We start from the raw sequence: 15080 nt of genomic DNA, 5'->3' as shown, positions 1-15080 counted from the left end.
TCCTCGTTTCTGTGCACACAGCTCCTCTTAACAAGAGTGCGTCACGTCACAATGAAGTCACTTCCTGTCGTATTTATTACAGTGGGCTGTAAGCGTATCTGGTTTATGTACCGTACGTAACGCAGGCTCTAAACATCTGGCTTTCCTCTGTGGCCCCAGTCCTCATAGGCAGAGACAGTGATGCATGATTCCAGCATGGACTACACGGCTCGTCCGCCTGATGTCAAAGCTGTCTCGAGAGTCCTTTTCTCACATTCTCTCATCCTCGTTTTGGACCATTAAAGTTCACTATTCAGTCTAATGAATTCTGCTCCTAACATTAGGTTTGCGATAAGGGCTTCAGTGTATTTCAGGGCATGTCTCCAAAGTGTGTGTGTGTGTGTGTGTGTGTGTGTGTGTGTGTGCGGGATAATCCATGGCCTCAGTAGATGGCGTTCGCCGGCAGGAGGATCACCTTCTGCCCTGCCGGTCTCTCCACAGACCGAGCTCTGACTGGACTGCGGTTAAACCTGGAGCTGGGTGGATAAAAGTAATCTGGGATTGATCTCCTTCATATCTTCAGAATTGTGAATCTAAAATGCAGAAATGATTCTGGGAACCATTATCACACGGCCTCAGAATACCTATAACAGGGTGGAAGAATTATTGTTCAAGTGTTAACAGGAGTTTGTTGACCTTTGACCTCATATAATACATAGCCAAGATATCTGCCAAAGGAGGTCTCACCTTTGCCTAGAACATGTCAACTTTGTTCTCTTGCAAAACTCCAACACACCTTTCATGAAACACCTTTTTAAATCCTTTCTTGCCTGTTGACTCTGGGACACAGACAAGCCCAGTGTTCTCAAATAATAAAGGTCTCTCCGTGCCAGTAACTTGGACAAAGGCCTTTCTTGAGTTAAGACAATAATGGAGTTTTTATTCTCTCACTGTGAGTACAGGCTGTGGCGTCCACAGAGGGCTGCAGGATGAGCTCAGGTTTGGTGGTAGGGAGCCCATGAATTCACGGATTGTCTCACTGAAACTCGTGGTGTGTCTCCCAGTGCTCCAGTTTCTCAATTGTGGCTCACAGGGAGCAGACAGGAAGAAGAGCAGGTGGTGTTGGAGTAATTTGGAGGAGAATGACTGTGGGGTGGTCTTGTCGTGAGTGTGTGTTAGTGAGTGTGAGTGTGTGTGAGTGTGTGTGTGTGTGTGTGTGTGTGTGTGTGTGTGTGTGTGTGTATGAAGGGAGGGGAACCTTTTCTCTTCTTTTTCTTCCCCATGTGAAACCAGCTGTTTGCCAAACCTGCACACACACGTGCACACGCCCAGACAAACACACGCACACATTTGGGAAACAAAAGAGCTAACCTACAGTTTACACTCCATTCTGAATGCACTAAAATGACAGACTTGGATATGAATATGAAATACCGTCACATCAGACGATATACTCAATCACACGTCGCCATGGTAACTGAGCCCACTCTCTGTTGAAGAACTACACTGGTTAATTGTATGATGGAAAAAAATGTTTGGCATTGGGCAATTATTTTGGACAGAGAGAAATATGAACCCATCCTCTCACGTAGAGATTGCTGAGGTCCACTGCCCTGTGAACCTCTGGTGAGAAACCTGTCTGCCTGATGGCGGGTTTGTGAGCCTCTGGTGAGAAACCTGTCTGCCTGTTGGCAGGGTTTCGACTGCAATGCAGTGTGAGACTGTTGTGTGAGACCGTGACACGTCACCGTGACTGCGTTTTGTCAACATTGCATAAAAGATGCAAACAAAAGATCTCACTGTTCTGTCTCTCGCTCTCTCTCCCCCTCCACCCCCCAGCTGTCGGGCGGGTGTGAGCTGACGGTGGTGTTGCAGGACTTCGTGGCCGGCGGCGCGGCCGAGCTCAGCGTGCAGACGGGCCAGACGGTGGAGCTCCTGGACAGGCCCAGCGAACAGCCCGGCTGGTGCCTGGTGCGCACCACAGACCGCAGCCCAGCCCTGGAGGGACTCGTGCCCAGCGGGTCGCTCTGCGTCTCCCACTCGCGCAGCAGCGTGGAGATGGACTGCTTCTTCCCCGCAGGCAAAGGTAAGGGCGTCGGCAGGTTTTTAGTTTTCAGAGCTGGGTCTGGCGTGGCTCACACTCATCCTGCTCAGACCGTGAGATCTGGGATGGGCGCTTTTTTCCCGCGGAGAGCTGGAGAATGATGGCGACTTTTCATCCAGCCAAGCTGGAGACTGCAGTTCAGCGGTGTGCTGCCGCGAGGCTGCAGGAAAAACCTGTGCTACCGCTACTGCCCGCTAGGGGGCAACACGCCCCTTTTAATTGGTTATTGGTGAATGAGCGTTAACCTACATCCCGGCAGGAGCAGCGCTCTCTCAGGTCTTACACACCTCCCCCTCTCTCTCTCTCTCTCTCTCTCTCTCTCTCTCTCTCTCTCTCTCTCTCTCTCTCTCTCTCTCTCTCTCTCTCTCTCTCTCTCTCTCTCTCTCTCTCTCTCTCTCTCTCTCTCTCTCTCTCTCTCATTTTGTCCTTCTATCTCTTTCTCTGCTTTTTCACTCTAACGTTTTTGTAACTGCAGTGCTGACCCTCATCATCCGTCGTCATTAAAGAACTCATTAACCGAGCATTACTGGAGACACTACAGGCCTGAGGAGCGCTGCTGTGTGTGTGTGTGTGTGTGCTGCACAGACCATGCGGTGCTGATAACCTACGTCCACCTCCCCTTAGATGAGCTCCCTGTCTGTTCACTTGCACTGTGCCAATAGATGGAGAGATCAGTGATCAGTTGGACAGCAACAGGCTGCCTAAACCTTTGATGCTTCTCTATTAATGGTGCTTAATAATGTCATCAGTATTCTTTTGTGCAGAGTGTTGCCGTGGTAATAATCATAGCGCGTAAACATCGCAGCCTCACGCACATTGCTACTTCAGCTCGCATTTTACTAATATTTTCTTATGATGCAAATGTTATACTGAAGTGTGGTTTCGCCACAGCTCTGGGACAGGGGTTGTCGTTTCTGTGCAGGATCTCAGGAGACTCCCTCTCTATTGTGAGTGAACACTTCCTGTGTGTGGGGGGCGGTGTTTCCTCTGTTTACAGGCTTATAACATCCGCGTGTAACGCCGCCATTCCTGAGTCTTGTTTTTCCCACGTGCAGGAAAAAAAAAAAAGGAAGACAATTTGAGGGAAAGAACGAGGTTGGAGAAGTCCTCCGGTTCTGCCCCGACTCCATCCACGTGCTCAGTGTGGGGCTTTTAATGCAGGGAGTTGGCCAAGACTTTCCTATGCCTGCTCAGAAGTTCCTCTTTTAAGGAGTTCCTTGTTTCTAGGATCAGTGTCACCCCTTCTGCCAGTGACTCTGTTTCCTTATGGAACACCTAAGCTTTAAACTAAAAATCATTTCTACATGAGAAGTAAAAACATTGCATAACGTGTCTAGTCAGTGGTCTTGCAGTGCCCAAGTCACCGTGTGACGTGGTGTTTCGACATCCGGAAAGTTTCCTTCGTTGTGGCGTTCCTTTTCTCGGCTTGTGACCTCGGAAGCTGACCCCAGCGATGACATTAGGTCTAACCTGAACCAATGTCAGTCACTGAGCTGTTAGCAAACACTGCATGGGCCTTCGCGCAGCAAAAAAATGAAATCCTGTCCTCAGATGTACATTATACACACCTTGTAACTTTTTTTTTTTTTGCTCTCTCGTTATACCCAATTTTCCACCGCCGGTGTGTCTGGGACGCGAGGCGTGCTGTGCTCCGCAGCCTTATAGCGTGTATTTTTAGAGCTAATCTCATTTGCCTAGCCAGCTTCCTTTCCACGGTCAGAAGCCTTTTCCATATGCGAGCGCAGCCGCTGTTATCTTCCTGCCGCTGAATGCAAACTGCGGTGCTCTGCACATCGATGCCCAGCGCAGAAACGGGACCGTGTCTCGCAAAAGGCCCGTGCAGCACCGCCTGCTCGGGCTGCGTGATGCGCCTTGCCTCTGCTTTGTACCACGTCTCTCTGAGCTGTCCTCACGTTCCTCCATGGTTCCACCGCGGTACCGTGGATTGAAGCCGGATCTGGCTGGAGCGCTGGCGTAGGTCTGGGTGAAGGAGTTGGAGTTTCCTAAACTGGAGCAAAATGATCTCCAAAACAGTCAGGGGGTAAAGTGTAGCCTTCTGACTGAGAAGTGGCCTAATTGTAAACCGTGTGTGCATGCGTGCATGCATGCATGTTGTGTGCCTGTTTGTGTGTGCGTGTTTCGTGTGTGTGATTAAATAGGCCAGAACACTACACTTGGTGGGAGAAATATCTGGGCTACATGGTGGAACTCTGAGCTGCTGTGTTGGTCACTGTTGGACTACAGACATCTGTTTAGGCACAGTTAGCGATGTTGGCTCAAACTCCTCACATGCAAATATATTTTATCCAGAGCACTGTGTTTGTTGGCGCTGTGACTTAGACTACAGCGTATCACAGGCCACAGAAGCCTTTTGTTTGGACTTTGCATACATGCGTGATGGTGTGTGTTTATCCTTCACCTTTTCATGTCCGATCACTTCTCTGGTGTGAATTCTTCTCATTTTGGCTTCACACAAATGCAATTCCCATCGTTTAGTTAGAGCGGAAAGGGGAATTTTTACAGGCAGGAATGAGAGTGCCATGAAATACCACTCACAGGAAATTGAGTAATTGAACCTTCCTGTGATTTGCATTCTATTACCCTCTAATCCTTTTCTTTGGTGGTTGATGTGTATGTCCCTTTCTTTAGCACGAGTGGCTGCCTCTACAGCCCAGGCTGGGGCAGGGGGCATGGCAGAGCCGCTCTGGTGACCCGCAAGCAGCCGGGAGGCTCAACTACACTCTGCAGATCACAAAGTCTGGCGCAATCAGTAGCGCCTTTGTCATAGTCCAGAATGTAACTTGAGTCTCCAAAATCCAGTGTGGCAAGGAGGGTGTGTGTGTGTGTGTGTGTATATGTGTGTGTGTGTGTATATGTGTGTGTGTGTGTATATGTGTGTGTGTGTGTGTGTATATGTGTGTGTGTGTGTGTGTATATGTGTGTGTGTGTGTATATGTGTGTGTGTGTGTATATGTGTGTGTGTGTGTATATGTGTGTGTGTGTGTATATGTGTGTGTGTATATGTGTGTGTGTATATGTGTGTGTGTGTGTGTGTGTGTGTGTGTGTGTGTGTGTGTGTGTGTGTGTGTGTGTGTGTGTGTGTGTGTGTGTGTGTGTGTGTATGTGTGTGTGTGTGTGTGTGTGTGTATATGTGTGTGTATGTATGTGTGTGTGTGTATGTATGTATGTATGTATGTATGTATGTGTGTGTGTGTGGGGGGGGGGGGTGTAGGGGGGTGGCCCCTCCTATCTCTCCTGGGTGAGTGTGTATATGTGTGTGTGTGTGTGGGGGGGGGGGTGTAGGGGGGGTGGCCCCTCCTATCTCTCCTGGGTGATTATGCTTCCCTCAGCTCGGCGGGACTCTCTCTCCCTCCCTCCCCCCCTCTCACTCTCGCTCTCTCACTCTCGCTCTCTCCCTCTGCGCCTCTGTCCTCTGCGCTAGCGGCTGAGCCGTGAGCGTTCGAGGCAGCCATGGGGAGGGGAAGGTGTCGAGGATCCTGCTGTAGTCGGATCGTAGCTAAGTGCTGGTGGTGTTGTCACTGCTGTGGCGTGTCAGGTGGGTACGCTCGACCCTGCTTTGGGTTCTTTCTGGGGCAGGAACGACTGAAGTGGGGACCTGCTGGCTATGTTTTGTGTTCTGTATACTGGTTTTTTGCTGTTGGTCTTAACACCACTTAGCTGTTAATCAAGCAGTCTTGTTAATTGAGCAGTCACACGTTGAGTGTCTTTGAAAACACATTAAGTAAGTTAAGTAAGCATTTTCCTTACTTAATATATGTTTTTATCTGCTTCTTGAAGAGCTTTTGAGTATTTGGAGTTGAAAGAGCTGTGTGTGTACATGGGCACATGCGTGCATGTGTGTGTGTTTGTGTGTGTGTATGTGTGCGAGCTGACGACAGAAACAAACTACCCTTGTGCTTTGCCCTGATGTGAGCTAAAGTGCTCACTCATTATCTATTAACTCAGGAAGTCTCTGTGGTCAGACAGCGGAGATGGTACCAGTGGCCGTGTTCTCTGCCATACCATCATACAGAGCACAGAGAAGGACCTCCAGACCTACTCGAGCAAAGACGATGCACTGAGAAAGCGTTGTGTAACGATCTCGGTCGGGGCAGACGAGCCATGTGAGAACTTTCTGCAAGAGGTTATTTTCTTGTGTTGTGCCTGGTTTTCGGTCCTGCAGGTTGGCTAAGGAGGTCACTGAATTTATCTGGTCTGAGGATCAATTGGCCAATTGGCCACACGTTTAGTGAAAATCAGTTTTTAAGTACGTTGTTCGGGTGTGTGGCGGTACCTTGTCCTCCATCACCAGACCTGCTCCTTTCGAGTGCGCGTCCTTCCGATGCGCAGTGTTCTTTGAAGACCACTCTGAGGGCAGGGGTGAAGCAGGGGAATTATGGGAAACATGGGGACTTTTGTTTCTTTCTCAATCCTTTCTGTGAGCAGTCTAGCCCCCCACCCATCACCCATTGCTCTCGTACCCTGGCGGTTCACCGTTATAGGCGTCCGTGTAGCATGCTGGGTTTCAACACTCCTGTTACGAGGAAAAGGAATGAGTCACGAAGATGACACAAATCTTTCAATACCTCACACCCACAGGAAGGATTGTCATGGACAGAAGAACGTAGAGACTTTCAGGCAGTGATGGAATGTTATTCTGTAGCATCAACAGGCTGAGCAACAGATAAATATGCCGGCGTATTTCAGGAAGTCACGTGAAACACATCCCTGTCTGTGACTGCAGCGAGGTGTAAGGAAGACTTCCCTGAACGGATTGGTCCCAGGGAACCTCTCTGTTTTCAGATGGTACATTTACCTGAACATTAATTTCTTTTCTTTGGAATTTTAACTGTCACATACGCCTCTGTTATTAATCGACACGTTTACTCACAGCGGCTGGTGGAGGTTTCAGCGGCTCCGTGACATATTTTCTGAGTCTGTTACATATTTTAGTTGAACACTGATAATAGTTGCTGGAAAAGAGGAGAAAAATGTAACAATCAGGACTACAGAATGACAGTTGTATCTTGAGTTAAAGGTTATTCAAGGATTATTATCATTATTATTATTATTATTATTATTATTATTATTATTATTTTATCTTGTTTAAGATAGCCCATGCTGTTTGGAAAGAGAGGCCCAGTGTCTTAAGGTCGTCACACCTCCTCCAATGTCCGTTAGCTTGTGACTTGTCCGCTTTTCAGAAGCGGCTTCTCTCTGTGGTTGCCACGCAACGAGGTCTCCTTAGGCGAAACTATCTATGGCATTTTTACTGCCCAGCTGCCCAGCTGGTGGACGGGGCTTTGGGGGGCAGCTACAGGCCGGGCCGTGCTCAGCTAGTCGCCGGGGGCGCTGGGAGAAGCGCATGGGCAGGCCGTGATGTCACAATGCTCTGACGGCATTAAATGGCATCAGAGATCACATGCTGAGGGGGAGGGGCAAGGGACCTTCATCTCTGGGGGCAGTGCCGTCACTCATGAGTTATAACCCTTCACAATAACTTCAGCAGAGCGTCCGCGTCATGCCGTTCCACCCTGATGTTACCGTGTGACCTGGTGAACACAGAAGCAACAGTCAAGATGTACAGTACCAATCAAAAGTCTGAACCCACCTACTCTTTTTTCTGCATTTTAGGAACCCAGTGAAGGTATCAGAACAGTGTAGTAACGTGTGTGTGTGTGTGTGTGTATACAGGAATAGAGGCAGCAACGCTTTGCTTATCCTGGCGTTCTCTTAACCAGATTCATGAATGAGGTACTGGTTCATGGGTGTTAGTACTGGGTATTAGTACTGGTTCATGGGTGTTAGTACCTGTTCAGTGGTGTTCGTACTGGTTCATGGGTGTTAGTACCTGTTCAGTGGTGTTCGTACTGGTTCATGGGTGTTAGTACCTGTTCAGTGGTGTTCGTACTGGTTCATGGGTGTTAGTACCTGTTCAGTGGTGTTCGTACTGGTTCATGGGTGTTGGTACCTGTTCAGTGGTGTTCGTACTGGTTCATGGGTGTTGGTACCTGTTCAGTGGTGTTCGTACTGGTTCATGGGTGTTAGTACCTGTTCAGTGGTGTTCGTACTGGTTCATGGGTGTTAGTACCTGTTCAGTGGTGTTCGTACTGGTTCTAGGGTGTTAGTAATGGGTGTTAGTACTGGTTCTAGGGTGTTAGTAATGGGTGTTAGTACTGGTTCTAGGGTGTTAGTAATGGGTGTCATTGCTGTCAGACTGGTACTGGTGTGAGGCAGTGAAAACACTATCAAGTAGCATTAGACTAAATTATGACAAATTCAGCATATTTGTAGGTTCACATTAAGATTTAATATCTGAATGTTATCATAATCACTGCACTAGATAAATGCGAGGGCTGGATTTTGAAGGTCACTCTTGTGTTTTTATTGGGTGACCTATTGTGCGTGCGCGCGCGTGTGTGTGTGTGTGTGTGTGTGTGTGTGTGTAAGATTACATAGCGTAGCATAACACTTGAAGGCTACTTTTGAGTCCCTACAAGACTCACAAGACTCTGTGCTGTCGTCAGCATGTCTGTGTGTGAACATGGACTCCCTGTTCAAAGCACACTCGTGTTTGACCACGCCAGCCTGACGTCCTCGCGCAGTCCTTCACGGCCAAGGGGGAAGGGAGAAGACGAGAGGAGAGCAACAGAGATGTTTCAGGAAGGGCTACATTCATAAAAACACAGACTCACACACACAGTAAGGAGGTCATGCAAATCCACTCAATGGAGCCATGTGCTGTGTCTGGATTTCTTAATGAAGAATGACGATTTTGGTCTGTGTGTGTGTGTGTGTGTGTGTGTATATATATGTGTGCGTGCGTGTGTGTGTGCATGTGTGTGTGTGTGTGTGTGTGAGCACGCACATTGGGTGGGGTGTTTAAACTTTCTGCAGACTTCTGTGTAATCTCTGCAGGTGTGCATGTGTTTTGTTCTAAGTGTTGAAAGTCAAGGGTATTAAAGTTCAGTCATGTGAACACAAGCAGAGTTAGTAGTGTGTGGCTGTAAAGCCCAGGGAGAGACCCGCTTACATTACCGAATAACCTTTAATCTAGTCAGTGTTTATGCTCGGTGTAGGCAAATGACTCCATTTTAGGTCAGATTCAATATATTTCAGTTTGCACATGGTAGATACAGTTAAATCAGTTTTAGTTTGGTATGGTTCATTGATCTTGGTGTGGTTAAATGAGCCTGGATTATTACCAATATCTGTCCACAACTTCGAGCCCAAAAGCTAAACACACTACTGCTTTCAGCGTAACGAGTTACAGCCATCAGGGCAGCCGATCACTGAAAGCTTTACACTACCGTAATATAAGTGGATTACTTCCAGTCATACGGTGATTCTGTTAGGGTTGTCCTTCTCTAGACTGTTGTGCTCGTGTTATCCAATGGAAGGGGTGTATACAAGCACATAAAGAAGACATATAGGTTTTTTAAACTTTTCTAAAAGTAGATGATGTTTCATCAATGAAAATCACACACACAGTTCTTCACAGTGCATAGGTTCATGGTTGGAGTCAACATATAGGATCCAATTTAACAGTTATTTATGGTTTACGCATTTGGTAATTTAATGCTACATAACGTGCCTTTAGACCAGTTCCAGTCCATTATGGTTGCAGACAGGATTGTACACACTGGCAGCATTGGAGGGTTGTTTGGGTGTGTGCAGTGTGTGGAGTGTGTGCCGCAGTAGGGGGCCAGTGATCGGCTTACTCGCAATGGCATGAACATGTTTACACGTCAGTCGTTACATTCGTTTGTCAAGCCTGTCACTTTTTGGATTGCTGTGAACCGCTCCTGAAACTACCTCCAACTTAAAATACCAGTTTAATAAGACAGCGAAACGATTCCACTCCTTTACAAGCACAGCGGAAATGATGCTCACTTTCCTTTTGTCTCCTTTACATGGCGCGCCACCTCTGTCTGGCCTCGGCTTGTCCCGTCGTGCCGCTCCTCCAGAGAACTACGCCGTCAGCGGCCCGGATGGGAAGTCGGACTCGGTGGCGTCACTGCAGCCTCACGCGTCGCTAGCGTCTGTGCGCAGCAGCTCGCCGGGGCCCAAGCGCTCAGGGAACACGCTGAAGAAATGGCTGACGAGTCCCGTGCGCCGCCTCAGTCACGGCAGCAATGTCAAGAAGCCGGCCAGCAAGCAGAAGCAGAAGAGGGACGGACGCAAGAGCATTGACCTGGGCCCCCCCGAGACCCAGGACGACGGCCCGGAGGAGGTACGGGCGGGGGCGGCTTGGTGGCAGAGGTTATGCTTTACTTTTGCATTGTGTTTTGGCCTTATTTCTCCAGGGCCCCTGATTTTCCCCCTTTAAACGCAAGTGGATCTAATCGCACAACACTCAGGGCTTTTCGTCTTGGAGTGTTTTCAGGTTATTGTGTCTCAGCACTCAGCACATTAGTCATCACCGTGGTAACAGAACATTGAGATCGCATACGAGATCTCACACATTAGTAACCTGACCCCTTGTGTGTTTGGAAGTTCCACATGACGGCTCTCCCGTGTAAGTGTGTGTGTGGGGCAGTGCCATGCAGGAGAATGAGAGCTGTTTCTCCACCACTCTGAGCACAGCTGAGAGATGAACCCATGAATCCAGCGTCTGGAGGTCCTGTTAACGACAGCCCTGCAGCTCGTCAGACTGCAGGAGATTTCCTGGAGTCCCTCGCTTTTTTTTTTTTTCAGTTCATCACAGTCAGCATACATGCATGCTACAGATAACATACAGCAGAAGTGTGTCCAGTGGCACTTGTCCCACTGCTTGTGGATAAACTATGTCGGCCATGTTATGTGTTTTATATATAGATTTCTTTGAAGCGATTATGATGACGCGTGTTATAAGCGCTGGTGAGCACCCTGTCTAATGTCAGAGCATTTCACCGCCTTCGTTCTTTCTACGCCAGCGCTCCGTGCCGAAAAGTGCCCCCCTTGTTCTCGTGTGAGAGCGTTCTGAAGGCTCTGGTGTGGCTGCAGCGGCCGTGGTAGATGGGCCGTCTGATGAGGGGCAGTTAGCAGAGCGGGGGACTGGCCAAGCTGTGCTGGCCTGTGTGCTGAGCACTGTGGTAGCACAAAGAGGCTCTGTAGTAGCAGGGCAGGAGACACAGACCCCCAACCCAATGGCCCACATTAACCCTGACCTACTTTCCCCTACTCCGAGCCCGGAAGCAGGATCAGTAATCGGGAGCACATCGTGGAATCAGAAGGGGGATTTGGGCAACGTCCCTTAGCTAGCTCTCGGAGAGCCGGCTGCGCTTTGTTTGGTTTTCCATGTTAGTCGTCCCTGGCAGCCGGCGTGTCCCGCTGCCGCAGGGGACAAAGTCTTGAGCAGTGGTTGTGGATTCTCGCTGGAGGAGCTGGTTTAACTGGTTTAACTGGTTTAACTGGTTCGCCGTAGGTATCGTTTAAGACATCCTTACGTGTGTTGAACTTCACCTCTCTTGTCCTGCAGAGCGTGAGAAAAGATGGAAGCTTCTCCAAGGCCTCAGGAATGCAGAGCGGAGGAGAGGAGGAGCCGGAGGACGAGTCTCACACGCCTCTGCCTCCGCCCATGGAGATCATCAAGGACCCCTCCGCCCAGGAGGAGAAGGTACGCTGGGTTCTCCGTGCAAGCGTGCGGTAATGTCTGGTGAACACGGTCTGTCCTTGAAGGGTACTGGTAGGTCACAGGTGGTGAGTGGTAATGGGCTGATCTCAGTACCTTAGGCAGTGTCACTCACTAAAAGCCCATAAGGAGACCTCATCAGTTGCTGCTTGTGCACACACCTTGCTACACACACACACACACACACACACACACACACACACACACACACACACACACACACACGTGCGGACACACACACACACACACACACACACACACACACACACACACACGTGCGGACACACACACACACACACACACACACACACACACACACACACACACACACACGTGCGGACACACACACACACACGTGCGGACACACACACACACACACACGTGTGGACACACACACACACACACACACACACACACGTGCGGACACACACACACACACGTGCGGACACACACACACACACACACACACATGCGGACACACACACACACACACACACACATGCGGACACACACACACACACACACGTGCGGACACACACACACACACACACGTGCGGACACACACACACACACACACACGTGCGGACACACACACACACACACACGTGCGGACACACACACACACACACACGTGCGGACACGGACACACACACACACACACACACGTGCGGACACGGACACACACACACACGTGCGGACACGGGGACACACACACACACGTGCGGACACGGACACACACACACACACGTGCGGACACGGACACACACACACGTGCGGACACGGACACACACACACACGTGCGGACACGGACACACACACACACACGTGCGGACACGGACACACACACACACACACGTGCGGACACGGACACACACACACACACGTGCAGACACGGACACACACACACACACACGTGCGGACACGGACACACACACACGTGCGGACACGGACACACACACACGTGCAGACACGGACACACACACACACGTGCGGGGACACACACACACACACACACGTGCGGACACGGACACACACACACACACACACACGTGCGGACACACACACACACGTGCGGACACGGACACACACACACGTGCGGACACGGAGACACACACACACACGTGCGGACACGGAGACACACACACACACGTGCGGACACGGACACACACACACACGTGCGGACACGGACACACACACACACGTGCGGACACGGACACACACACACACGTGCGGACACGGACACACACACACACACGTGCGGACACGGACACACACACACACACGTGCGGACACGGACACACACACACACACGTGCGGACACGGACACACACACACACACGTGCGGACACGGACACGGACACACACACGTGCGGACACGGACACGGACACACACACGTGCGGACACGGACACGGACACACACACGTGCGGACACGGACACACACACACACACGTGCGGACACGGACACACACACACACACGTGCGGACACGGACACACGCACGTGCGGACACGGACACACGCACGTGCGGACACGGACACACGCACGTGCGGACACACACACACACGCACGTGCGGACACACACACACGCACGTGCGGGGACACACACACACACGCACGTGCGGGGACACACACACACACGCACGTGCGGGGACACACACACACGCACGTGCGGGGACACACACACACACGCACGTGCGGGGACACACACACACACGCACGTGCGGGGACACACACACACACGCACGTGCGGACACACACACACACACGCACGTGCGGGGACACACACACACACGCACGTGCGGGGACACACACACACACGCACGTGCGGGGACACACACACACACGCACGTGCGGACACACACACACACACGCACGTGCGGGGACACACACACACACACGCACGTGCGGACACACACACACACGCACGTGCGGACACACACACACACGCACGTGCGGACACACACACACACGCACGTGCGGACACACACACACACACGTGCGGACACACACACACACACACGCACGTGCGGACACACACACACGCACGTGCGGACACACACACACACACACACGTGCGGACACACACACACGTGCGGACACACACACGTGCGGACACACACACACGTGCGGACACACACACGTGCGGACACACACACACACGTGCGGACACACACACACATGTGCGGACACACACACACGTGCGGACACACACACGTGCGGACACACACACGTGCGGGGACACACACATGCGGGGACACACACACACGGACACACACACACACACACACACGTGCGGACACACACACGTGCGGACACACACACACACGTGCGGACACACGTGCGGACACACACACACACACGTGCGGACACACACACACACACGTGCGGACACACACACACACGTGCGGATACACACACACACACGTGCTGATACACACACGCACTCCTATGCGCCCGCACACACACACACACACACACACAGGTGCTGATACACACACGCACTCCTACACGCGTGTGCACACACACACACACACGTGCGGATACACACACGCACTCCTGGTGTAAAATAGTTTTTGTCCTTGGAGACCGGCTCAAACTCCTTGAAGTATCAAAGTTTTCATGTTTTTCTATCAGAATGGGGATGTCGGTCCTCACAAAGACACACACATTCCCATACATTCCCACACTCCCATAAATCCATATCTTTTTCCTGGGAGTCTCCTACAGTGTGTGCTCGTGCACGCGCGCACACGCACGCACATACGTGCGGACACACACACACACACACACACACACACTCACACACACATGTGCGGACACACACACACACACAGACACGTGCAGACACACACACACACGTGCGGACACACACACACACGTGCGGACACACACACACACGTGCGGACACACACACACAGACGTGCGGACACACACACACAGACGTGTGGACACACACACACACACGTGCGGACACACACGCGCACACACACACGTGCGGACACACACACACACACACACGTGCGGACACACACACACACACACACACACACGTGCGGACACGGACACACACACACACGTGCGGACACGGACACACACACACGTGCGGACACACACACACACGTGCGGACACACACACGTGCGGACACACACACACACACGTGCGGACACACACACACACACACGTGCGGGGACACACACACACACACACGTGCGGGGACACACACATGCGGACACACACACACACACACACACACACGCACCTCCCTAATTTTGCAATGTCTGTGACACTGTGTGAAGCCTCTCTGCCTTACAGTCCTGTTGACAGTTTAATACACTCAATACAGTCTTTACACACTCAATACAGTCTTTATACACACTCAATA

General features: G+C 51.0%; 1 protein-coding gene across 2 annotated transcripts in view; it reads left to right on the top strand.

Annotated features, from left to right (window-relative positions):
- The window catches only part of kalrna (kalirin RhoGEF kinase a), a 141060-nt gene that overhangs the window by 111397 nt on the left and 14583 nt on the right, over positions 1-15080 (top strand). For both annotated transcript variants that reach the window (XM_035536272.1, XM_035536268.1), the window contains exons 34-36: positions 1819-2065; positions 10051-10316; positions 11544-11681. In XM_035536272.1, the coding sequence (XP_035392165.1) occupies positions 1819-2065; positions 10051-10316; positions 11544-11681 (651 nt within the window). The remainder of the gene's footprint in view (positions 1-1818; positions 2066-10050; positions 10317-11543; positions 11682-15080) is intronic.

The sequence above is a fragment of the Electrophorus electricus genome, chromosome 2, assembly GCF_013358815.1.
Source record: "Electrophorus electricus isolate fEleEle1 chromosome 2, fEleEle1.pri, whole genome shotgun sequence".
NCBI classification, from domain to species: domain Eukaryota; kingdom Metazoa; phylum Chordata; class Actinopteri; order Gymnotiformes; family Gymnotidae; genus Electrophorus; species Electrophorus electricus.
Note: the sequence above shows the minus strand (reverse complement) of the source record. Positions and strands in the feature narration are given on the sequence as shown.